The sequence below is a fragment of the Pavona decussata genome, unplaced genomic scaffold (genome assembly GCF_977016875.1).
Source record: "Pavona decussata unplaced genomic scaffold, jaPavDecu1.1 SCAFFOLD_137, whole genome shotgun sequence".
In the NCBI taxonomy this organism is placed as follows: Eukaryota; Metazoa; Cnidaria; class Anthozoa; order Scleractinia; family Agariciidae; genus Pavona; species Pavona decussata.
In genome coordinates, this window is record NW_028145550.1 from 1,667,006 (window position 1) to 1,694,199 (window position 27,194).

Here is a 27,194-nt window from a genome sequence, read left to right on the forward strand (position 1 = left end):
ATATTCTCAAAAACGTCCAATGAAATTAAGTGATTTCTTTTCAAACCTGTAACACTCGCTGCGGTCTAAATGAACCAGTAAATTTTAAAAACTGCTGAAGAAAGCGGAATAAATAAGTGAATGATCAACTGTTGGAAAATGTTCAAGGAATGTCAGTTATATCGAATTCAACTTACCTCAACTTTAATCTCTCGCCAACTCAAATCATTTAAAACGAGAGTAGACATAGGGAAACATTTCCTCAAGAATCTCGATAGAGCCAGTTAAAGTTTCCCATTCCTGAACACTGGTACAATCGTTCAGGGCAGCTTTGATAGCGGAACCGTTCTTAGAAGTCATCGCAATAGAACTAATTATTCGGATCAGCCTGTGAGTTTGTGAGCAAGTGCTAGTCAGCACCTATGCTTTACCATCAAGAGACAAACGACAAACGTGCTAGCCACAGTTAAACATTCGAAAAAGTAATATTTATCTAGATTCCCTTATTTTTCATTCATTTTTTTGTCGGTTGCCCATCTTTCGGTGGCTTCTTTTAATGAAAGACATCTCATCTCACTTTCTCCCTTACTCTCAGGACAGCCAAAATTTAAGAAAGCAAATAAATAAATAAAAAATAGACATGTCTGTCATATTCGTAAAGGATACCTTTAAAGGGGAAGTATCACGAAAATTTGATGTCATTTCAAAACCCAGAAAGGTTTGTCTGACAACAGAAACAAAAAAAATGTTGTCTAGTTTTGTTATAAATTAACCTCTCAGTGCAATAAAACTGTCGATTAGTGCCTCTGGCTAGAGACAGAGTCGGCCGGTATGGATTGAAACTTGAAAAATGCTAGGCTAATCTTTTTTAAGTTCTCTCTTTTTTGTTTCCAAAATGCGCTAGAACAAAATACTACATGTTGTTCCTGTCAAGAATTGAGTTAATTTCTCTCCTCTCGTTGTTCTAGAATTATTTTGTAGCAAAGTGAAGGTCTTACCGATTTCACCATTTTTAACAAAAGACGTCAAAAGCCCCATGATACTTCCCCTTTGAGGCCACAAGCACTTCGACTAGATCACGCATGCATAAAACGGAAAAAAGACACCCGAAAGACTTGCAGTGAAAATGGCTGTGTAATATACGCTTATGATAAAAATGAATTATGGCATGAAAAAGTGCACAACAATCTACAGTTGCATTTAAATTCAACCCATCAATGCGGCCACCTAAAGTTAAAATCGTTCGCGTGCTTTCTATTTAACTTTTCCCATTTATTTACATTACTTGACATAATTGACTCTTAGCAGCATGAATCGTTAGCAGGTGACCACCATAAAAGACAAACACGCTTGATGAGAACATTATAAGCCGCACCTGCCTCTTCTGAAAATCGTGACTGTCGTGTGGAAACAAACACATTGAAATTTGACATTTATACTTCAGCATACACTTCCTTCAAGGACATATCATAAACAAAACGACTATGGCAAACTTAACTGAATATGGAAACCACAAAATATTCAAACTGTTTTGCTCAGTTGAGTTAACAGGAGGAGTGCATTTCCAGCTGACGTGTCTTACGCTCTTTAGCATGTTGTTGTTCATTACTGCAATTCTGGGGAATACGTTGATCCTAATGGCTCTTCAAAAGGAGTCTTCTCTTCATCCGCCGACCAAACTCCTTTTCCGTTCTCTAGCAATAAGTGATCTCTGCATCGGTCTTATATCAGAACCTCTCACTTTTGTTTATTGGATGTCCGTGGTGTATGAACGCTGGGATATCTGTCCTTATGCGTTAACCTCAAGTTTTACCGCGGGTTTGACGTTGTGTTCCATATCATTGTTGACATTGACTGCAATAAGCGTCGACAGACTTCTCGCCCTGTTGTTGGGGCTCAGGTACAGACATGCTGTAACTTTGAAGCGGATTCATCTTGTTGTAACTATTATATGGCTTGTGTCGATTCTCAGCGCAACAACGTACTTTTGGAATTACCTTATAACCTTATGGTATAGGTACATAGCTGTAGCAACGTGTCTAGTCATCTCAACCTTTTCCTACGGAAAGATTTTTCTCAAGCTACGCCAACATCACTTTCAAGTGCAAATTCACAGACCACCAAGCCGCGCAAGGCAACTGAACATAGCCCGATACAGAAAGGCAGTGTCCAGTACATTATGGCTTCAGTTTGCATTAATTGTTTGTTATCTGCCGTTTGGTATAACGGAGGCTTTGACTACTCAGAGAGTAATGTCTTCATCATTTTATGTTACGAGAGAGTTTGCGGCAACTTTAATTTTCTTAAACTCGTCATTAAACCCGATTCTTTACTGCTGGAAGATCAGAGAAGTAAGACAAGCAGTGAAGGAAACAATCGGGCAGTTTGGGTGCTCGTCGAATTAGATCTTGCCGAGTTAAGTTCTGAGTTTAATGAAACGTAAACACCAGTTAGGAACCTTAAGCATATAGTACTTTTAGTAATAAAAAATAGAGCTGGAGAAATTTCTAGGCCAGTATTGTGTGACCATTCAAGATAACCAAATCCCCACTTACAATACTACTAACAATTTCTCATTCCTTCCAACTACCCTATAGGAGCCATGCACTTAAGAAAATTGTTTAATTTTATTTAGGAGACCTATCTTGGTTCTACTTTTACTGTCAAAGAGGGGGTGAGGCATTGGACCCAACTAACAAATCACAGATCATGGCTGCGTTAAGCGGCTGGGAAAAATTTCGATATTACGGATCTTATACTGAGTTTTACAGACCCATATAAAGTACCTTCAAACCGAAAGCTTGTGTACTCTTTCAATCTGTTCGTTCGTTCTTAACTTCCCAAGAAAACTCAAGTTACCCGATGGAATTAAACCTGGGCCCGAATACTTTTCTTGACGGCCAAATCCTGCAGGCTACAATCTAGAAAAGCAGTACAAACAGCCAAACCGGTCATCTAAGTTTCATGAAAAAAAAAATATGAAGTTAAACAATGTTGAACGATGTTGAATCCGCACTCGCCAAAACTTAATACTTTTTATTCCCTTGCCATGCATTGCTGTTACGTTTACTGTCGCCCAACTGACTCAGATTTGGGCCGTTTCCAAGGATGCGGATTACGATCTTCTCTCCCTTTGTCCCGGCTCTTTAATTGTCTCCCGGCTCTTTAATTTTGAAGACTGCCGACATTAACCATATGCTTGTGATATCCGCCAAATATGCCCCTAAGAACATCAGTATTATATTATGAGATGACGAAATGCACCGTGTATGTTTTATAAACATTCTGAGACAAGGTAGCTAGAAGCACTTGCACAAAATGGTTGCCTGATTGTAAAATGAATTTTGAAATAAAAAAGTACTCAAGAAACAAAAGTTGTCCGAAAATACAGTCCAACACGGCAAATGAAAAATGGTGCCATTGCAACAAAAACAACGAAAAAAAAAAAAAACTTTCGCGCGATTTCCATTTAACTTTTTCACATATTTGCTTAACTTGGCACTCTTCATAGAGATGTTAGCAGGTGACCGCCATTAAGGATAAGCCGGCTCCATAGAATATTATTTAGCATAGCCGTCCTTCAAGGACACAAATGACAAAACAATTGTTTTGCTCAGCTGAATTAAGGTCATTCCCCTAAAATAGAACCTACACTCAGATTTTTTCCAAACTTTGCCCATGTGTGGTTCACTATATGTAAACTACAAAAATGAAATAAAAAGAGGGGGTCCCCATGCTTGTTCTTCAGCAACGAAGCATTGAAATATGTTAATTTTTGCATGTTTAGACAAAAAGGACTATAATAGAGCATTTGCCAAAAACAGGAATTATTTTTTGAAGAGAACAGTTAACGGCTCATTCCATAGAATTTCCTTGTTCATAAATCATTTTATATGTGAAATCTGTGTGAAAACTATTCCTAACCAGTACTAACTGAGATATTCAACAAAATAATCTAATTCCTTACTTCTTAAGCTAGACCAAAATGTCCATTGGCTAGATATTAGGTGCAAAATTTGATATTTCTAACACTAGGATTTTCCTTAAATTTTCACGGTAGTTAGTAAACGATATTGTGGTTAGAAATCTGAAAAGAGAAAATAGGTTCACCGGGTTGGTTTTGCAGATATTTCACAAAGCAGTGGTAAATCGAGCTTCAAAACTGGTTTCTCCGCGAAGGGACTGGGGCGAGTCTTATGAAAACACCTTGATTTCCGCGAAAAATGCAAATTAAGAGTTTTGTTGTTAGATGCAAGTCAGATTGAGTGATACTGAGTAGTTAGCTAGAAATGAGCGTAAGTTTCTTGTGTTGCCATTGTGCGCAGTAGAGTTGCGCACTGCAAAACAGGGGAATGACCTTAACAGGAGGAGTGTATTTCCAGCTGAATGGCGTTACGGTGTTTGGCATAATTGTTTCCAGTACTACAGCCTAGTCGCGCTACACAAGGAGCCTTCACTTTCATCCGCCGATCAAACTGCTTTCCCGTTGTTTGGGAGGATAAGTGATTTTAGCGTCGGTCTTTTTTCGGAGCCTCTAGCTGTTATTTACTGGATGTCGGTGATGTACGAACGCTGGGGTATTTGAATAAATCTACGGTTGCTGTTACCGCCTGAATTCCGAGTTCAGTCGAAAGACTAGTTCGTCAAGCCTTGACAACCCGCGCAATATTTTCCCTTTCAAAATCAATTAAAACAGCATATCAGAACCCATGAGCCGTCCTGGTGACATTCAATGTGTAGTTACATAGAATCGAAGCATTATGTTGTTGTAGTTATCCGGCCTAGTTTCGTACGCAAGAAGTGAGTCGCAAAATATAGAAAACGGACGGAAGTGGAAGATACACAGGAACGAACATAGAGAATTCATCCGTTTTCTCTCCTGTCCTGCATTTTTAGAGTTTCGAGCAAAGAGACAAAAACAAAATTAAAAAGAAACAACATTAGTCCTTAGAGGCGCTTTGTGTTCAGGCAAAAGAGAAGAAGGCGATTGAAGAGAAACAAAAGAATAATTACCAATGCAATAAAAATACAATGTTTTCCGCTCTACTTCTATGAACCTGTACTTTAGGAACATTTTCATTTGCAATTTAAGATCCGAGGCAAAACAACAGCTTCTTCCCGGTAGAAAAAAAAAATGATCGAAAAACTTACTTTCGGACTTATAAATTACCGAACAAAAACAAAATTTCCGGAAAATTTTTCCGTTAGGACAAAAGCACACGAACATTTACCGACCGACTATTTTCGTCCAAAGTATGTTGTCTAGTTGCGTGCAGATTGAATAGTCAGTCTATACGGAATAATGTTCGATAAATTTACCATTATTTACACATTATATCGTCTCAGAGCGTTGCGTGTGAGTGTCCGACCTTTGAAGAAAAAATGTTCAAAATTGATCGTCAGCAAGATTTTTTGCCCGAAGTTTATTGTCCGAAAATTATTAGTCCGACAGTTTGCGTAGTTAAAGTATATGAAAATAGAAAGATATATTCACGTGACGTCACCAAATTCTACAAATCAAAACCGAGAGGCTCACAACATTTTAACCTTCATTCAAGGAATGATTACCTAAAAATATGTCTTTTCACAATTTTTTAATTAGCTCGATGTTGTACTTGCTTTTGAAAATAGAACAGTTTCAATTTCCGAGTTTTCATCTTGCGTGACATCAGGAGGACGGCAGTGACAAAGCTGTTCCGTATCTTAAAAATGACTCTTCGAGTAATTTTCAGCATTCTAAACGATTTAAGTTTGAGGAGAAATATTTATCTAAACATTCGAAAACAAATCTCTTTTCTGGCAAAAGTGAACTCCAGATGTTTTTTCCTATTTCCGGCCGCCATGTTGGTGTCCCTCTCCATACTAAGCTCTATAAATTTGTGTGAAACATTTTGTCAAATAACTCGAGTACGAATACCGCACAGACCTGACGTTTGGACAGATTCCTTGACTTTCTTGACTTCATTCATGGAATGGTTTCGTTTTTTTTTTTTTTCAATGGCGTGACAAAAATCGACAGTGAAAACCGGCAATAAGTGTTATTTATTGATAGAAACAAAACTAGCAGTTTTGATAGAAACTGAAACATTCTGGTTGCTAACTATCCGGTGTTTCGCAATCGTCAAACAAAATTTCACTTTTGAATAAGAGAGCTAGTTCCACATCTCATTGCAGGATCGATCGCGAATATGTATTTCTTCTCAGTCTTGTACGTCGTTTTTCTGTTATGGAAGTTAGCAGGAATGGTCTGCTATGTCGTACGAGTCCTGCAATGTTGCTTTCGAGAGAGGCATACTTCATTTGAATGCCGCAATTCATCAGCCATTTCATTGGAGCTCGAGTTGGCGTATCTTTCATCGCGGGTAGTGAACATTGTCATTTTTATAATCATCATTGCTACGTCGCCTACGACTCTCAGATGGAAAGCATTGATAAAGAAGTTAGCTCGCCTGCCAGTGTATTGGAATTTCGTGTTTCTCGCTGTTCTTTGCTTGAGCCGTTTCGTTGTGATCTTTGTTTTCGCTACAAAGCCTTCAGCCTGGGTTATCGGCACGGTGTCGGTCTACGCCATAATCACAATTCTTTTGACAATTCTGGTGGGAGTCCTAAATTATTTCCCAATTCATCATTTCCAAAACAGGTTTTCCAAGTTTACTTACATGACGTTAAAAGCAACCGTCCCGATCTTTTTCCTTGAGGCGCTGGTCCATTTTGTAATCTGTGCTCTTCATCTCGCTTTTGACGTATCTGGGCTGGATGACCGAGGAGATGACTTGCACACGGCGGTTTCCCTGTTACATCATGTGGTCCATTTAACGTTCCTACACAAAGTTACAAGTTTCCTTTGGATAAAACTTTTCTATGACACAAAAGACGTACTCAAGGGACCCGAACACGACATGCGTTGACTGGGGCATCATGCCTCAAAATATTATACTGATTGGTGATCTCCTGTATGTCCTTCAGGACATGAATGCACTTGTGACGGATGAGTAAGATGTGTGCAGTGCCAACGGCGACTGGCCGGCTTGATCAAATGAACCCGAATCTTGGCCAAACATATTCGGGAAGTAAACAAAAATTTTTTCGCTTATACTAAAAATAGCTACAAAATACAAAATTTTAACGACATCGAATTCATTTGCATAAATGCTCCATTCCCTCTAAGCAACATGCATGTAAAGCATTATGGTAGTTTCCAAGGGCACGCCTCAACTCGGAGAAAGGTTTACGCGTCTTAAGGACGGTGCCTACTATTGTTACTGCGCATACGTTCTGCGCATCTGGAGATACTCGGGTTTCCTATGGGTGGTGCCTCCTATTACAGGGATATTTTTGCGCGCTTTTAAACTATGCGGAGAAAGTAGAACTTAGCAAGTGATTTTGGTATCCAAAAAGGGAATTGGGGGTAACCATGCATTTTTCAGAGATAATAAAGCTTCAATTTGGATAAAAAGCGCCAGACATTGCTTTTTATTTTGCTGCTTTTTAGATTAGTTGTTGCTTAGTTATCTCTAAAAAATGTGTGGTTACCCCCAATTTTCTTTTTGGATTTCAATAGCCGCTACCAAGATCTGCTTTTCCCGCATAGTGATAAACCGAGCACAAATACTTCGCTATTAGTAAGCACCGTCCTTAATCAAAGATTTTTTTAAGAGATAAAACTGCTCGATTTCTTCTACGTCTCCTCATCTGAAATATATACTTTTTATTAGTGCACTAACCATGATTTTTCGCGATCGTGGTGCACGGCTGAAAACCTGCATGGCAGTGCATTATTTATATCGAATTTTTAATAATTGTTGTTATTTTTTTTTATTTCAGTTGTTATAGAAGTTTTAAACTTGATTGCATGTTATACTTATTTTGTTTTTAAAGTTATTATAGTCCGGATTTCATACTACTTATCATATACATATATAGTGTTCGTAAATTACTAGGAGCAAAAGAGTCTGTGTAAGTTTAATTAATGATTCTTCTTCTCTAAATTCAGGTCAGTCCGTCAATTTGTTTGTGACGATAAGGTCAACGTGAAGACGAAATCTAGTCTGTTAATATGTTAAGGTCTCGATGAATTTGCTGTAGGAAATACTTAGTTTAGAGCAGCGATGTCGAGGAAAATGTTTAATTTTACAATTCTCCATATTGGTCAGCTTTTAGTACTCTGGCCGTAATAGTCCTTATCAAGATTCCCTTGTCCTTAATTAACGAATTAAGGACGAACGTTAATGTTGTATGGTGTTTTCGTTGTGTTGATTGTCCATTAGAAGTGGCAGTTTTATCACTGTTCAAGAAATTTTTCTTTGACTTTTATTTTATAATTACAGAACATGTGTGGATATTGAAACTTAGTTTCCTGATCGAGGAGGTTTTTAAAACTTTAACTTTAACTTGATTGCTTTCGTCACATCGTACGATTTACAGTTAATACTCTTGTGATGAAGGAGTCTGTTTGACAATTATTTCACGAGCAGCACGAGTTGGATATGAGATGACAGATAGCCAACAAGGTGCGTTGCGCCGAGTTGGCTCTTATCATCTCATATCTAACAAGAGCGAGTGATAAATTGTTTTATTAAAAACAATAAGAAATATTGGTAGATTTTGCTGATTTCGCTTTGCAGGAACAACCAGAAGACAATTTAATGGTCACTGTTTCTCTGGCATGGTATAATGGCTCATATACCACGCCCGCTAAGCCAATCGAATTCCTTGAATTGCACTATGCAATGATCCAGTTTTTAATAAAGAACAGTAGATATAATGCTAACCTTGCTATAGATCTCTTCTAAAATTGGAAATTGGGTTAGGCAACTACAACACTGCTATATTGTTGCTAGTTTAAGTCCTAATAAAAGAGAAATGCATTCAATACAGGGCTCTTGATTCAACATTATTGTCATTAATTACAACAGAACTCTCTGAAAAATGATCACATCACAGTGAGCATAAAAGGAAAGCGAAGAAACATAAAGCAATAGTGATACATTAAAAGAGGGATTATTTGCCACCGCTTTTTCGGCTCTTTCCGTTTAAAGACCATGCCTCTTATGTGGCGAAATGTAATTTAGGCAAAGTTAGGTTCGAGCCAATACCGTCAGTGGTCTTGGTCCGGTGGCAGAACGTGATCTATGGGGTAGTTCCTGTCGTGAGATACATTTGGCTTGCAATTCATTTAGCTATCTTCTTGGATAATTTGCTGTGCAGCGAACCGTTGCAGATTCTTGCCGCACCACACCCACATTTTGACTGGAGGGATTTCAACTAAGCATTGGGGAGGTAAGTATTGTTTTTCCCACTGGATTTCATTGTGATGGTGCCTGGTGGTGGCTGCTTACCAAGGTGGTTCCCGGTCGTAGGGTTACCATGGATACCTTTCGGCGTCCCTTAATAGGCACCGGTTTCGCAAAATCCTATATTACCGATGACTTTAAACTGAGATAATCAAGCTTCAATCTAAGACAAGATGCCATTATTTTTATGTATTTTAGCTGGATGTAATTGCTGTTGTTTAATTATCTCTTATGCTTTGTGTGTTACTCGAAATGAAGAGGATGAGCTAGTAATTAATCATCTCTGAGAAATGGCGTGGTGTAACGACCTCCAATTTTCTTTTTATATTCCAGTAGCCGATGGTCCTGGCGGTCGATCAATTACTCTTCTATCTCTTGACCAATGGAGCCTACCCCTCAAATTTGAGGATTATTGGCTAGGATTGTTAGCCCTGTAGCCTCGTTAGCTTGTGCAAAAGTAAAAAAATATTTTACTCTGAAATGAGGTCAGTGGAGCTTATTAACACACATCGATCTAAACTGGAATAACAAATTGGCCGCCGTTTATGAAAAAGGTCTATGCAAAGATCTGCCTTTCTCGCCCAAAAATGCCTTTGTGCGAGGTTAGAAGGCATCGTCCTTGAAGGCCTCAGTAAACAGCAAGATCGTTGCTAATCTGTATCGCAATAGAGTTTTTATTCTGAAATTCAAACGTCCTCTGCCGAACACTGGAGACAGTAGGAAGTCACAGGGTAACCCTCCCTGAAAATCACGACGGTGAGCGGAGCCTCCTGACTATTAATAATAATATTAAAATATTCCAAGCAAAATTGCTATTTACAAATTAAAAGTAGAAAAAAGAACTATTAAAAACTATTTACAATTAATTTCGATTAAAAAGAGACTATTTTTAAAATTTTGAGGTATTAATAATAATAATAATAATAATAACAATAATTCTTCTTCTTCTTCTTCTTCTTCTTATTATTATTATTATTATTATTATTATTATTATTATTATTATTATTATTAAGCAGCACGAGAACGACAAGAAGAGATTGTATACGCAAAGAGTGATGGACGTGGAACAGGGAACATTTATACCATCAGTAGTCTATTAGTCTTTACAACAACTGGCGGCATGGGAGAAGAGTGCAACAGATACCATGACAGGCTGGCAGAGCTAGTCGCAGCGAAGAAAGGAGAGAACTATGCCACCACTGTCTCTTGGATACGTTCTAAAGTCTCCTTCGCCATCCTCAGGTCGGCTTAACTCTGTCTAAGAGGGTCAAGAACAGTTAGGATAGCAATTAGAAGCAATGTTCGTACTTTTTAAATTTAAATAATTGAATGTACTAATGATTATGTTAATTATTATTATTATTATTATTATTATTATTATTATTATTCACGAAGGGTTACAAATCCAAGTTTACCTATTTCATGCGCACAATAAAGTCGTTTCTGTCGTTTGAAGATTACGTTGACCCTATTCAAGAGGCGATTGTCGACTTACTCCTCCCAACACTATTCGGACAAACGGAGCCCCTCCCTAGCAATCTGCGTCAGCTTGTTACTTCGACACCCGCTCAAGGAGGGCTTGGCGTACCTGACTTACGGTTTGAAGCTCCACAGCAGTTTGCTGCTTCTACGACAATAACAGCATCGCACGTAGATTCCATCACCAAACAGAGCACTTTCATGGTGGCAGGCGAGAGGTCCACGGAGGAGTTAAAAAGACAACATCAAGCTTTAAAAATTGCGTCGGTGAAATCGAGAATGGAAAGTATTGATTCCACTCTACCCTCGGATCTGCTGCGGTCAGTTAACCAATCGAGAGACAAGGGTGCGAGCTCGTGGCTTACCGCAGTACCCCTTGTTGATCAAGGCTTAGTGCTGAATAAACAAGAATTCAGAGACTCTCTGCGTTTCAGGTATAATTTTCCCCTGTCTAATTTACCAAGCAAGTGTGTTTGTGGGGAGAAGTATACCATTTGCCATGCCCTGTCATGCAAAAAAGGAGGGTTCGTGGCGCAGAGACACGATGGCGTCCGCAACCTACTTACCTCTTTTCTTGGTAAGGTTTGCACCAACGTTGAAGTCGAACCACAACTACAACCTCTCGACAATGAGCAATTCAACCTCAGAAGCGCGGTGACAAGTCCGGAGGCAAGACTGGACATGAAGGCAGGGGGCTTTTGATCTCGAGGGGTTACAGCATTTTTCGATGTCAGAGTAACGCATGTTAACTTCAAGTGTAACCAGGGAAAAGCAACATCGACAATCTTTAAAGAGTAGGAAGAGGAGAAAAAGCGGAAGTACCAACAGAGAGTGCTGGACGTTGAAATAGGATCTTTCACTCCCCTAGTTTTTGGAATCAACGGTGGGATGGGAGCCGACTGCAATTGCTTTCTCAAACGCCTAGCCGAGAAGCTCTCAGAAAAGAATGAGGAACCTTATCACATTACTATCACTTGGATTAGAACATTGCTTTCTTTTGAGATTTTAAGGTCAGTACGCACATGCGTAAGAGGCTCCAGGACACCTTTCCACAGAATTCCACATGGGGATTTCATCGATGACTGTCGCCTAAACGCTGGCCAAGCATGTGTCCGTTGATTTTCTGTGAATTGTTTTTTTTTTTTTTTTTTTTGGAATCGGAACTTTTAACTTGTAAATAGTTTGGAATATGTTGATTAAGATGTTGTTTTTTATTATTTTTATTATTATTATGACATTTGTATTTTCTTTTGAAAAGTTTGTGCTCGAAAATTAGTCTTATTATTATTATTATTATTATTATTATTATTATTATTATTATTATTATTCAGAATGTGATCATATGAGAAATGAGAATAGCTCTTTGTAACTTTATAATTTTTTTTTTCCTTTACTTGTAAATAGCTTGGAATATGTTAATGTGAATTAGAACTTTTAACTTGTAAATAGCTTGGAATATGTTAATAAAGATTATTATTGCCAAATTATTATTATTATTATTATTATTATTATTATTATTATTATTATTATTATCATTATTACTTTATTTAATTCTGTTATATTTATAGTTTATTCGTTCCATGATATTCATTGATTGATTCAAACCCGTGCCACAAGATGAATAGGTCGGCATTTAGATCCCTTGAAATCTGTAATTATCTATCATCTTTTTGTTTTTAAATAGAGCAATATTTAAGAAATGCTTGTACCGCTTTTGCCCTGTAAATATTTGATGAATTGTAAATAAAATATTATTTTAATTATTATCATTATCATTATCATTATCATTATCATTATCATTATCATTATCATTATCATTATCATTATCATTATCATTATCATTATCATTATCATTATCATTATCATTATCATTATCATTATCATTATCATTATCATTATCATTATCATTATCATTATCATTATTATTATTATTAACACCCTTGCAACATTGATGGACAACCTTCGGAACATTGTGACTGAATGTGTAAACTATTCAGACACTAGAATAAGCGTTGCCTGACAGTTCGAATTAAGCTAAAGAATCCATAAGCATATAGTGGTTTCTCGAAAACACTTTTATCATGCAAATTCTTTGATGCTTTCAGGTTCGATAGCACACGAATAGTGGAGATCGCAACTATTCTCCTCTGACTGTTTAAAAACGGCTCAAAATACCAGGCAAATATGGTTTCATATATATTACTCTTAGCGAATACTCCTTCAGCAAAGGCAAGGCTGTTTTTCTTTTTTTTTTTTTTTTTTTGAGTAAAATTCAAATATCTGAGACGGAGCTGAAATCCTTCGGATCCGATACCACGGAGCGATTCGTTGGATGCTCTTCCTTTATTTTGCACACAAATTAAATTCCATTGTTATAATTTGGCTCGGAATAAAAGAAACGGAAGCTTAGTTGCTGGGTTTCGAATCAGAAGGCATTTCGATAACCGTTGTGTGAACAAAAGTTATTCGAGCACTGTTTTCGTCTGCTGTCGTAATTTAATAGAAGGGTGAGTATATTTTTTTTAATATACCAAAGATTACCTCGGGTCAATGAAGAGGTATTGTTTGTTAATTATAAACAAGGTGCTTTTTTCCAGACCTCGCTGATAGTTATTTAATGGCGGCACAATTAAAAGTCATATAAAATAATCGAAGATCAGCACCAATGTTTCACATCAGGCTGATCAGTCATATGGCTTTCAAAAATTTAGAAATAGTTCCCTGAGAAGGTTGTTTGATATGAGGCCTGTTAAAAATCCGGCGTGGTGCACTAAAGCGAGTATTTAAAAGTGGAATACAAATGCATAAGATACCTTCGCTAACAATTATTACTAACGAAGCTTTTGCATAAGCCGTAAAATCGTTATGAAATTAGTGTTAATGAAATCGACATTCCCGATAAGAGAAAAGAATGTTTACTCTCCTATGATGAAGTAAGTAATTCTTTCTTATGTCTTCGTGATGTATTCTGATGTATGAGTATCATGACCTATTTAACATTCTCTAGACTAGATGTAGTCTGTTTTAAAGTCCAAAAGACTTACAGGAGTAAACAAGATCAAATGCTGCGACTGCCAGGCCACTTATATTGGCGAGACGGGCAGAAATTTAAACTTACGACTGACCGAACACAAACGAGCAACTAGAAATGGTGATATCAACAATCACATTGTTGGGCACCATTTACAAACGAACCACAGAATGGAAAGGGACTCTGTTAAGTGCATTACCGGCCTACAGTATAAATTACTATCAACGACTCACTCTGGAAAGCTGCTTTACTGACTTAGAAAACGCCACTCAACCGTTGCCTACAACTACCTGCACCATACAAACGACTTATTGACAACGTAAACGAAACTGACAATAGCCATTTTGCTTATAAAAGACCCACGGACTTTTGACTAACAAAAGACGGATCGAAACGCATCAATCGCTTTTTACCGTCTTTATAGCCAATAACATCACGGCTTACTGACCAATAACATCTCGACTTCGTTGACCAATCAGGTTAACAGCAAGAGACATATATACCACCTACTGACGTTCCACAATTCACTTGACTCTGAAGATAACTTCTGCTCAGGTTGTCGAAACGTCAGTCAAAGTCACCACAAACAGTCCTTCTCAGGACTACACTCACCCGTATGATCGTAATTTACTTACTAATGACATGACTCCTGGGTTCAAACCATTTACATTTTTAATATTAGAGCAGTTTCAATTGAGTGTTGCAAAACAAAAACGAAGATTAATCTGGCCAGTACTATGATCCAATCAGGATTCAAAGCATATAAAGAATTAACCGGCACCAAGCGCGGGCAAACGCGTGGTTTTAGTTTTGATTTCCATTGATCGAAAAAGTGGCGTGAGTTTGGCTAACCAATCACATCGCGCAGTAAAGCAAAATCAAAACAACGCGAATTCCAAATATAAATTAGTAGGGACATTAACCACGCAGTCCACGGTTAATTTCTGGACCGCCTATGACGTTGTTATGTATCGACCTTTTTATACTCCTGAAACTGTAGGTTAGTGGCATGCATGTTGTTGTGTTTGCTTAAAAATTCTAAAAGCTATGAATCTAATTGTAAAGCTTTACAATTCTCTTATTCTTCATAGAATTAATAATATCTGTAGTACTCCCGAGTTGGGACATCAGGAATGCAAAAAAACACAACGATCTTTAATAGTTTGGACGTTTTTGCCGATTTAAAATGCAAATGCAGATGGCAGATTACCACTCAACAGTTTTGTGCCCACAAAAAGCTCTTCTTTGCACCGACTCGAGTTGTCATACACACCAAATTCGCTGCTTGAAGGTGTGCCAAACTAGAATATTTAATAGCTGTAGTTTTAAGGTCTGAAATGTACCCAAGGATCAAAGAGTGTCAGGGTAGAAAAAAATGATATTTGATAATACCAATTTGCCCCAAAATGAGACCAAAATGGCCCTCGAAAGGGTTGAATCAGCCCCAAGTGACCAGAGCTAAGTAAATGCTTTAAGTGAAACATGTTTAAATAAAGGTTATCTGAAGAATTATTCCTATCTGTTTAACGGATTTCAAACTCAATAGGGTCAGCAATTAGGATAATGATATCTATATAATATTTTTTTGTTTTAACTAAAGATGGCATCGCAAATTCAAGTTCTTACCCAGTCACCTTACATCAACTTCGAGGCAATGGAAACCAGGAAGAATGTTCAAGAACGTTTTTTGTTGCCACTGAAACGTTTTCCAACACCCTCACCAGCCACAATGAAAATACTTGGTTGCATCTCGTACATTCTATTCTTCGCCTGGCAGGTGATTGGCTTGGTTCTGTACTCCATCCGGGCTTTTGAGACAAGCATTTCTGCGAAGCATGCCAGCTTCCAGTCCACGCACATCAAGATGTTTCGTCACTCTGAAGAACTGGAACTGATCTGGGTAATATCGCACATATTAAACACTGGTTTAGTAATCATGGTCTTGTCAAAAGTACCCTCGTTTCTTGGTTATTTCGCCATCCTGAGACGTCTTGTTCGCCTGCCATCTTTTTGGAGTCTTCTATCACTGTACGGAATAGCCATTGTAGGCTATTTTCTGTTAATCGGGCTCAAACATGACTCTTGGATGGAAATAGCCTTGATTCTGGCTTTCCTAATCGCTAAAGGTGTTCAAGCCATGTTGATTGGCTTTCTGAACTTCACTCAAGTTAATCATTCTCGACAACAGTCCACCTTTACAGTTTTCGTCTTCTTTAAAAGTAATATCTTTCTTTTGTTTTTTACTTATTTACTGGAGTTTGTCATCGGTTCCTTACAGTTTGCTCTCGGTGTTAATGGTATTGATGACAAAAGTGGAATTCCTTCGGATTTTGTCCCCGTCATTGGCATAATGCGCAGGTTTGCCGTGGTCATCTTGTCCTACAGAATTTACATTTTTCATTGGGAAAAGCTGTTTGTTGATAACAGGAATCTGCTTTGCAACCACGATTATTTTCAAAATTCCCCTAAAAATAACAACCCATCCACACTAGCTTAATCCTGATTAGCTAAACTAAGTAAAGAAATATCATCTGCATTAGCTCACTCTGGAAATAGTGTTAAATCTAGGAATAATTTTGCCATTCTTTAACCCAATCCCCCATATTAAAGTCTCCAAGATCTGCACCGACGTTTCACATCGAGCTGATATCATATGGTTAATAGTTCCTTAAGAACAAAGGTACGTAAGAGGCCTTTTTTAGATTCGGGCTTATATATTCAGGTTGCCGCTGAGCTTCGTGGTGCACTGAGGCGGATATCATCATAACCGAGATTTTCAAATGCATGAGCCGTAGAATAGCTATGAAATAAGTGTTAAAACTGCACAGAAAATCGACACATCCGATAAAACAAAGGAATGTGTACTCCCCTTTGTTAAATTTAGTCCATTCAAACAAAGAATTGTTTACTCTACTATAAAAAGTCAGTTATTCTTACTTTCTGTGGTGTATTCCGATGCATGAGTGTTCAGACCTAATTACTCAAGACTAGATGAAGTCCGTTTTAACAGTTAGTTACGTTTATTCAGCGTTGTTCGGCGTAAAGGGGAAGTATCATGGGGTTTTTGGTATCTTTTGTTCAAAATGATGAAATAAGACCTTTCATCAGCTGTCAAATAACTCTAGAATGACGAGAGGTAAGAAATCAACTCAATTCGTTAAAGGAACTCGTGATCTGTTCTAGCGCATTTTGGAAACAAAAATGCGAGAACTTGAAAAACATTGGCCTAACGCTTTTCAAGTTTCAATCCATACCGGCTTACTTTGTCTCCGGCCAGAGGCACTAATCGACAGTTTTAATGCACTGGTGTCTGTGATAATTTATAACAAACTTGACAATTATTTCTTTGTTTCTGCCGACAGACAAACCTTTTTGGGTTTTGAAATGACAGCAAATTTGAGTGATACTTCCTCTTTATATAACGCTTGCATATTTTTCTCTCAGTCAGTAAAAATATCTAATTTATGTTGAACTACTGGTATGACACAAATGAATCAGTTGTGAGTATACATATATTAGATAAACACACTTATGCTTGAAAAATAGAGCAGTTGCCTCGATGTTTGTAAATATTGTTTAATCGACCAATAAACCGTGATGATACTTTGATAGCCTACCAAATGCAATACTGCCTAATAAAGCCTTAATTGGAAAAACACCTTGGGTTCAGTCAAATGTCTTACAAAACAGTTACTGTATTGATTGTGACTTATCCTGAACTAACTTCTCATTAACCTAACATGATATGTTTACCACTGTAGATATAATGGATTAGGCATGCAGCGTTTTCAGCTTCCAGCTATAACATATTTGTTGCGGATTAAATTTTCTTTCGTCTAAGATTTATTGTTCTGATTATATGTAAAATTATAAAAAAAAAAAACCAAGAAAACTGGACATCAACCAAAACAAAATTAGATGCCGATTTCTTTGAAGAGTGGTTCTTATTGGCATCATCTCAGTCCAGGCTTTCACATAGGAATTATTGCTGTTCAGTTTTGTCGACTACTACTTCTAGATGTTTATAGGTTTCGAGGAAGTCCATGGCATGTCTCGATTAAGGGAAAACCTCTACACACTGCAGACTGGTGATATGGTAATATTGATCGCTATAGTTTTTCACCAAAATAGCTGGCTTCTTCAAGCAACAAAGGAGACCAAGAAACCCCTTCAGGTAGAATGCCAGAGCTCGTCTTTCAGTTAGCACAGGTACGTCAACAAGGAAGAAAGTGAGATGTTTTTCAGATTAGTTTAATCATTGCACCACACTGCAGACTAGTGATATGGTAATAACAACTCTGGGGGTAGGTAAGTATTGTTTTTTTCACTAAGTTTCAGCGTGACGGTGCCTGGTTTTGGCTGCTTGCCAAGGTGGCTCCCGATCGCAGGGTTGCCATGGATACCTTTCGGCGTCCCTTAATAGGCAGCAGTTTCGCAAACTCATATATTAGCGATGACTTTAAACTGAGATAATCAAGTTTCAATCTAAGACAAAATGCCATTATTTTTATGTATTTTAGCTGGATGTAATTGTTTTTGTTTATTTATCTCTTATGCTTTGTGTGCCACTCGACATGAAGAAGATGAGCTAGTAATTAATCATCTCTGAGAAATGGCGTGGTGTAACGACCTCCTAATTTCTTTTTATATTCCAGTTGCCGATGGACCTGGCGGTCGATAAATTACTCTTTTATCTCTCGACCAATGGAACCTACCCCTCAAATTTGAGTATCATTGGCAAGCATTGTTAGCCCTGCTAGCCACGCCAGCTTGTACAAAAGTCAATAGAATTTTTACTCTAAAATGAGGTCAGGGAGCTTATTAACACATATCGATCTAATCATCGAGCAGGCTTTCTATTCGTAACTGCTTAAGTTGCGTACTAACTGCGAGGATCTTTCTTCTTTTTAATAACAAATTGGCCGCCGTTTATGAAAAAGGTCTATGCTAAGATCTGCCTTTCTCGCGCAAAATGCATTTGTGTTAGATTAGAAGGCATCGTCCTTGAAGGCCTCAATAAACAGCAAGATCGTTGCTAATCTGTATTGCAATAGGGTTTTTATTCTAAAATTCAAACGTCCTCTCCTGAACACTGGAGACAGTAGGAAGTCACAAGGAAACCCTCCCTGAAAACCACCACGGTGAGCGGAGCCTCCTGACAAATAATAATAATAATAATAATAATAATAATAATAATAATAATAATAATAATAATAAAATTATACCCTCTTTATTAAAATATTCCGAGCAAAATTGCTATTTACAAGTTAAAAGTTACAAAAAGAACTATTAAAAACTATTTACAATTTATTTCGATTAAAAAGGGACTATTTATTACTAATACTATTATTATTATTATTATTATTATTATTATTATTAATTGTGAATAGGTTTTTTAATAGCTTTTTTTATATACTTTTAACTTGTAAATAGCAATTTGTGTGGAATATTTTAATAAAGAATTATTATTTATTTAATTATTATTATTATTATTATTACTGATTTTATTATTATTACTGATTTTAAAATGCCGAATTTAATTTTTTCTTCTTAACATTTGTTTTTTTTCTTTTTCTTTACAAAAACATTATTGCTTGAAAATAATATCTTTCTTTTTAACGAAATGAATTGTGAATAGGTTTTTTTTAATAGCTCTTTTTTATATACTTTTAACTTGTAAATGGCAATTTGTGTGGAATATTTTAATAAAGAATAATTATATTTTTAAATTATTATTATATCATTATTATTATTATTATTATTATCATTATTCTTCTTATTATTATTATTATTACCTTTTTTAATTCTGTTATATTTATAGCTTATTCGTTCCATGGTATTCATTCATTGATTGATTTCACAAACCTGTGACACAAGATGAATAGGTCGGCATTTAGATACGCTTCTGGAATGACAAAGAAAGTACATTAATACACGGCCCTCGAAATCTGTAATTATCTATCAAATTTTTGTTTTTTATTAGAGCAGTATTTAAGAAATGCTTTTGTAATTGTATCGGTTTTGCTCTGTAAATATTTGATGAATTGTAAATAAATTATCATTGTTATTATTATTATTATTATTATTATTATTATTATTATTATTATTATTATTATTATTATTCTCATTTTAATTTTTATTTTTATTTATACCCTCGCAACATTGATCGACAAGCTTCGGAACTTTTTGACTGAATGTTTAACATATTCAGATACTAGAACAAGCCTGTCAGTTCGAATTGAGCTAAAGAATCCATGAGCATTTAGTGGTTTCTCGAAAACACTTTTATCATGCAAATTCTTTGATGCTTTCAGGTTCGATAGCACACGAATAGTGGAAATCGCAACTATTCTTCTCTGACTGTCTAAAAACGGCTCAAAATACCACGTTATTTCACACGTTCGGAAACTTAGGGCGAGGCAAATATGGTTTCATATATATTACTCTTAGCGAATACAGCTTCAGCAAAGGCAAGTCTGTTTTTTTTTTGTTTTTGTTGTTGTTGTTGTTTTTGTTTTGTTTTGTTTTGTTTCAGTAAACTTCAATTATCTGAGACGGAGCTGAAAGCCTTCGGACCAGATACCACGGAGCGATTCGTTGGATGCCTTTCCTTTATTTTGCACCATTGTTTTAGTTCGGTTCGTAATAAACGAAACGGGAGGTTAGTTGCTGGGTTTCGAACCAGAAGGCTTTTCTATGAACGTTTTGTGTACAAACGTTATTGGAGCGCTGTTTTTGCCTGCTGTCGTAATTTGATAGAAGGGTGAGTATATATCTTTTCAATTTTACCGAAGATTACCTCATGTCAATGAATTGTATTGTTTGAAATGTATTGTTTTAATTATAAGCAAGATACTTTTTTCCAGACCTTGCGGATGATTATTTAATAGCGCTACAATTAAAACTCATATAAACGTTACACACCAGGCTGATATCATGTGGCTTTCAAAGATTTAGAAATAGTTCCTTGAGGAGGTTGTTTGATATGAGGCCTGTTAAGAATCCGGCGTAGTGCATAAAAGCGAGTATTCAAAAGTGGGATACAAATGCATAAGATACCTTTGCTAAATAATGTTATTAACGAAGCTTTTGTATAAGTCGTAAAATCGTTACGAAATTAGTGTTAATGAAATCGACACTCCCGATAAGAGAAAGGAATGTTTACTCTCCTATGATGAAGTTAGTAATTCTTTCTTAAGTTTTTGTGATGTATTCTGATGTATGAGTATTAAGACCTATTTAACATCCTCTGGACTAGATGCAGTCTGTTTGAGAGTCCAAAAGATTTACAGGACTGAACTCTTGTAACTACTTGATTGTCCATATGGACATTAGTATCAACATAACTTATTTCTCTAAGATTATCTCCCAAAGCCATTGTACATCCGTTTTGTCTTAGGGACATTAAGACTAAGTTTATTGGACATCAACCAGTCTTTGATATTTAATAGGTCCAAATTAACACGTTCAGCAATTTGTCTCAATCAGCGCACCCGCAGTGGTTTAGTTGATATCATCTGCATACATCCTTTGAAGAGAGAATTGCAGGCTATTTGGTAAATCATTTGTATAGACTAAAGATACACCCTTAAAGGGGAAGTATCACGAAAATTTTATGTCATTTCAAAACCCAAAAATGTTTGTCTGACAACAGAAACAGAAAATAATTGTCTAGTTTTGTTATAAATTATAAACCCAGTGTAATAAATCTGTCGATTAGTGCCCCTGGCCAGAGAAAGAGTAGGTCGGAATGGATTAAAACTTGAAAAATATTAGGCTAATGTTTTTCAAGTTTTCGCATTTTTGAAACAAAAATGCGCTAAAACAGAGTACGAGTTGTTCCTGTCAAGAATTGGTTTGTTTTCTCTACTCTTGTTGTTCTAGAATTATTTTGTAGCAAAGTGAAGGTCTTATTTCACCATTTTTAACAAAAGAGGTCAAAAGCCTCATGATACTTCCCCTTTAAGGTACGCAAAATTTCAGATAACGACGTGATTATAACTCTCTGTTAACTGAACAGAGAGAGAGATAGAGATCTTTGTGATTTTTGCTTCGTCAAGGACATTGTTTGAGATAAGCCTAATCGTCAGTTTAATTTGGCGAGGACTTTTTCCTCAAAGAACTGGAACTTTTGACAGCTGTTAATATACCGAGTTGCATTCCTTCATCTTGATCTTTTCTCACACAAAATGTATAAACAAGCATCAAATGAAAGGCAGTTGTTCTCTAGGCCAAAGTGGACATGCCGGAAACAGAAAGTACGCAGAATCTGTGGCTTCAAGCTCGATGGCATGGAGTGTTCAAAAAGAATAAAAAAATCTCTTCAAAAGGGGTAGTTCATGCTATGTTACTGCCCTTTATTTCATCTCAAGATGCTTCAAATCAAATGCTACTTTACGCAATTCAGCATAAGCAGTAGCAGTATTTTTCAGCACGCTGCGCGCCGTAAATCGTGGAAAACACAAGACGTAAACTTCTCCTATCACTTAAACAATGCTCAAAAACCAGTCCTCCGCCAATGCTTTAAGTATCCGTAAGAGATTAGAAGTTGCTTTCGAAAGCAATATTAGAGCAGTTTCAATTGAGTGTTGTTGAAAAGTTTCGCTCACCCACGCGTCAACAGTCAGAAAACACACCGAAAAGAATCCAGCACTCGGTACACGTAACTTTAATTCAAAGGCAGAGAGAGAGTGAACACTACGCATTCGCTCATATAACGTGGCAGAACTTTCTAGTATCGCAACCTGCCAAAAACTGGTTTAACCTGTAATTTCGCGCCTTACGAACATCATAGTTGGCTCAAAATAGCTTCTGGAAACTTCTGGAAACCTACACAGTTTATGAATGCGTAAATAGTCTCTAAACAGGTCTCTAAATCCATCGAGGACATTTCGCTTAGAGTGTACATGTATTTCCAACTTGCAAAACAAAAACGAAGATTAATCTGGCCACTACAAGTCCAAAGAACCTCCCTTTAAGAAACTGCATTCCTATCTTTTCAAGGGATATCAAACTCAACAGGGTCAGCAATTAGGATAATTACAATATATTTTTGTTTTAAGATGGCATCGCAAATTCAAGTTTTTACCCAGTCACCTTACATCAACATTGAGGCAATGGAAATCAGGAATGATGTTCAAGAACGTTTCTCGTTGGTGCTGAAACGTTTACCAACACCCTCACCAGCCACAATGAAAACACTCGGCTGCATCTCGTACATTCTGTTCTTCGCCTGGCAGGTGATTAGCTTGGTTCTGTACTCCATCCGGGCTTTTGAGACAAGCATTTCTGCGAAGCATGCCAGCTTCCAGTCCACGCACATCAAGACGTTTCGTCACTCTGAAGAACTGGAACTGATCTGGGTAATATCGCACATATTAAACACTGGCTTAGTAATCATGGCCTTGTCAAAAGTACCCTCGTTTCTTGGTTACTCCGCCATCCTGAGACGTCTTGTTTGCCTGCCCTCCTTTTGGAGTCTTCTATCCCTGTACGGAATAACCATTGTATGCTATTTCCTGTTAATTGGGCTCACAAATGACTCTTGGATGGAAACAGCTTTGATTCTGGCTTTCCTAATCGCTAAAGGTGTTCAAGCCATGTTGATTGGTTTTCTGAACTTCACTCAGGTTAATCATTCTCGACAACAGTCCACCTTTAAAGCCTTCGTCTTCTTTAAGTGTAATATATTTCTTTTGTTTTTTACTTATTTACTGGAGTTTGTCATCGGCTCCTTACAGTTTGCTCTCGGTGTTAATGGTATTAATGACACGAGTGGAATTCCTTCGGATTTTGTCCCCGTAATTGGCATAATGCGCAGGTTTGCCGTGGTCATCTTGTCCTACAGAATTTACATTTTTCATTGGGAAAAGCTGTTTGTTGATAACAGGAATCTGCTTTGCAACCACGACTATTTTCAAAATTCCCCTAAAAATAACAACCCATCCACACTAGCTTAATCCTGATTAGTTAAACTAAGGGTGCGTTTCTTTGGGAAAATCCGAATCCGGATTTTTGATCCAAGATCACTCGAATCATGGTGTATCAAAGGAACCGGCGATTCCACTCTGGGTTAGGTTTCGTCGGTTCCTTTGATGCACCATGATCCGAGTGATCCCCGGATTAGGATTTTCCCAAAGAAACGCGCCGTAAAGGGCGATTAACTGCGATTTACACGGTACCACTTTGTCGCATGCGACAAGCTTACGACAGGCCTACGACACGAATTGTTTCGTGTAAATCAAACCTACAACTCGCTTACGACTGTCGTGTACGTCACAAAAAAATGTCGTAGGGTAGGATTTTACCACATGTTTTAAAATCCTGCGACTATCGTAGGTATAGGCAATGTTAAGTGACGAGAGTTAGCTAGAGTTGAGTACGACGTTTTGCATGACGCCATCAGCGCTAGCGCCCACTCCAGAAATCGCATGCGACAGTCGTAAGCAAAAGTTGTATCGTCTAAATTGGCCTTAAGTAAAGAAATTTCATCTGCATTAGCTCACTTTGGAAATAGTGTTTACTATAGCAATACTTTTGCCATTCTTCAACCCAATGCCCCATATCAAAGTATCCAAGATCAACACCGACGTTTCACATCCAGCTGATATCATATGGTTTTTAAAGAATTAGGAAAAGTTCCTTAAGAACTAAGGTACGTAAGAGGAATTTTTTAGATTCGGGCTTTTTAGCTTCGTGGTGCACCGAGGCGGATATTAAGTGAAATGCGAATGCATTTGATACCTTCGGTAAATATATATTATCATAGCGATTTTCAAATGCATGAGCCGTAGACTAGCTATGAAATAAGTGTTAAACTTCACAGAAAATCGACATTTCCGAAAAAAGGAATGTGTACTCCCCTTTGTTAAATTTAGTCCATTCAAACAAAGAAATGTTTACCCTGATATAAAAAGTCAGTTATTCTTTCTTTCTGAGGTGTATTCCGATGTATGAGTGTTCAGCACCTACTTAACTTTCTCAAGACTAGATGAAGTCCGTCTTAACAGTTACTTACGTTTATTCAGCGTTGTTTTAACGCATGCATTTTTTTCTCTCAGTCAGTAAAAATATCTAATTTATGTTGAACTACTAGTATGACACAAATGAATCAGTTTTGACTATGCATATATTAGATAAACACTTTTATGCTTGAAAAATAGAGGAGTTGCCTCGATTTTTGTAAATATTGTTTAGTCGACCAATAAACCGTGATATGCTTTAGTAGCCTACCAAAAGTATAAATACTGCCTAATAAAGCCTTTATTGAAAAAACAGCTTGGGTCAGTCAAATGTCTTACAAATCAGTATCGATTGTGACTTACCCTGAACTAACTTTTCATTGATCTAACATGGTTACCAGTGAGATTGTAGATATGATGGATTATGCATGAAACGTTTTCAGCTTCCAGCTTTAACATATTTGTTGCGGATTATATTTTCTTTCGTCTTATATTTATTGTTCTGATTATATGTAAAATTATATAAAAAAAAAAAAAAAACACGACGAAGGAAACGACACCAACCATAGTTAGATGCCGAGTTCTTTGAAGAGTGGTTTTTATTGCCATCATCTCAGTCCAGGCTTTTAAGCCGTTTCACAAAGGAATTATTGTTGTTCAGTTTTGTCGACTACTACTTGTAGATGTCTACAGGTTTCGAGGAAGTCCGTTGCATGTCTGGTTTAAGGGAAAACCTCTACACACTGCAGACTGATGATATGGTAATATTGATCGCAATAGTTTTTCACCAAAATCGCTGGCTTTTTAAATACTGACAAGCAACAAAAGAGACCAAGAAACCCACCTTAGGTAAAATGCCAGAACTCGTCTTTCAGTTAGCACAGGTACGTCAACAAGGGAGAAAGTGAGATGTTTTTCAGATTAGTTTAATCATTGCACCACACTGCAGACTGGTGATATGGTAATATAAACAATTCCAACTTGGCAATATGCCTTATCACGGTTTTCGACGCCATTTTAACGGGTAGGCAAACAGGCTTGAAATAACAGTGTTTGTATGGAAATCCAAATGTCAAATAATTTTCATAAAACATCGCTTCTGAAAAATTCGTGAATTGGAAACTTTTGGCACTAGAAAAAGGATTTTAAGAACAAAATTAGAGGGATGTAGCTGTGACAGAAAGCGTCCAGTCGTGTTTTGAACTTTCCATACATTTATCTGTATAGCGAACCAGCCGTGAGCTGCTACTAAAAATAGTTCACGGGAAAAAATACAGGGAAATGTATGGAAAGTTCAAAACACGACTGGACGCTTTCTGTCATAGCTACATCCCTCCAATTTCGTTCCTAAAATCCTTTTTCTAGTGCCAAAAGTTTCCAGTTCATGAATTTTTCAGAAGTGATGTTTTATGAAAATTATTTGACATCGGATTTCCATACAAACACTATTATTTCAAGCCTGTTTGCCTACCCGTCAAAATGGCGTCGAAAACCGTGATAAGGCCTATTCTGGTGGGAGTCCTAAATTAGTTCCCAATTCGTCATTTCTTAAACAGGTTTTCCAAGTTTACTTATTTGCGATCTAAGTTTTCCTTGAGGCGCTGGTCCATTTTGTAATCTGTGCTCTGCATCTCGTTTTTGACGTCTCTGAGTTGGATGACCGAAGAGATGAATTTCACACCGCGGTTTCTCTGTTGACGGTATCACGGTGTTCATTCAAAGACATACTCAAGGGACCTAATCATAACATGCGTCAGTACAGTTGAGGCGTTATGCTCCAAATTATCATAGATTATCCCTTCCTTCAGGACCTGAATGCCTATGTGACGAATGAAGGAAATGCACTGGAAACAACAACTGGCCGGCTTGACCAATTTAAGTAGAATCATTGCCAAAAATATTCGGAAAGCTAAAAATACAAAATTTTAAATTAAAGAGATCGCATTCATTTTTCCCTCTTTGCAACATGCATGCAAAGCATCATGGTAGTTGTGTGCCACATAACAACTCCAAGAGATGTTTATGGGCGAGTTTTATTCAAAGATTTGTTGAACAGATAAAATTGCTCGAACTTTTAATTTCTCGCATAGGAAACTGCGTTTATACTTTTCTCGTGTGCAAAAATACATAGTATGTATTAGAAGGCATCGGTCTCGGGGACGTCAATGAGATGTTATGATTCCAATATAAGCTTCATTCTGAACTGAACATTGAACTCTGGAAGCAGGAAGTGAAAGGGTAAGGCCCGCAGTGAAAACAACACAATATTTGCTATCGAACCGGAAATCATTAAATAATTATTTGGCGATGAACTTAACCTCGGGCCATTTCAGTTTCCATTTCAGTAAATTAACCAGTAGCTGATTAAAGAAATATTTTCCGGAAACCACAATATGCTGTGTGGTTTCTTTACATCAATATCTACCCATCAGGCAAAAAAAAACATTGACT

General features: G+C 37.1%; 4 protein-coding genes across 5 annotated transcripts; all 4 read left to right on the top strand.

The window, feature by feature from the left end:
• The first annotated feature begins 1,021 nt into the window (after positions 1-1,021).
• On the top strand, positions 1,022-3,121 carry LOC146467261 (5-hydroxytryptamine receptor 1E-like). Its single transcript, XM_085126128.1, has one exon. The coding sequence runs from the start codon at positions 1,464-1,466 to the stop codon at positions 2,382-2,384; it is 921 nt and encodes a 306-aa protein (XP_084982254.1). The 5' UTR covers positions 1,022-1,463; the 3' UTR covers positions 2,385-3,121.
• Positions 3,122-6,024: 2,903 nt separating this feature from the next.
• On the top strand, positions 6,025-8,534 carry LOC146467262 (uncharacterized). Its single transcript, XM_085126075.1, has one exon. The coding sequence runs from the start codon at positions 6,168-6,170 to the stop codon at positions 6,885-6,887; it is 720 nt and encodes a 239-aa protein (XP_084982201.1). The 5' UTR covers positions 6,025-6,167; the 3' UTR covers positions 6,888-8,534.
• Positions 8,535-15,382: 6,848 nt separating this feature from the next.
• Positions 15,383-16,329, top strand: LOC146467263 (uncharacterized). Its single transcript, XM_085126156.1, has one exon. It carries the CDS (start codon positions 15,383-15,385, stop codon positions 16,277-16,279), a length of 897 nt encoding a protein of 298 aa, XP_084982282.1. The 3' UTR covers positions 16,280-16,329.
• A 4,067-nt stretch (positions 16,330-20,396) lies between these two features.
• On the top strand, positions 20,397-24,989 carry LOC146467264 (uncharacterized). 2 transcript variants are annotated; one of them, XM_085126089.1, is made up of 3 exons: positions 20,397-20,545; positions 22,845-23,766; positions 24,265-24,989. In XM_085126089.1, the coding sequence occupies exon 2, from the start codon at positions 22,845-22,847 to the stop codon at positions 23,739-23,741; it is 897 nt and encodes a 298-aa protein (XP_084982215.1). In that variant the 5' UTR covers positions 20,397-20,545; the 3' UTR covers positions 23,742-23,766; positions 24,265-24,989. The 2 variants fall into 2 exon arrangements, with proteins under 2 accessions (XP_084982215.1, XP_084982216.1); XM_085126090.1 differs by lacking the exon at positions 20,397-20,545 and having other exon boundaries at positions 22,838-23,766.
• Positions 24,990-27,194: the final 2,205 nt, after the last annotated feature.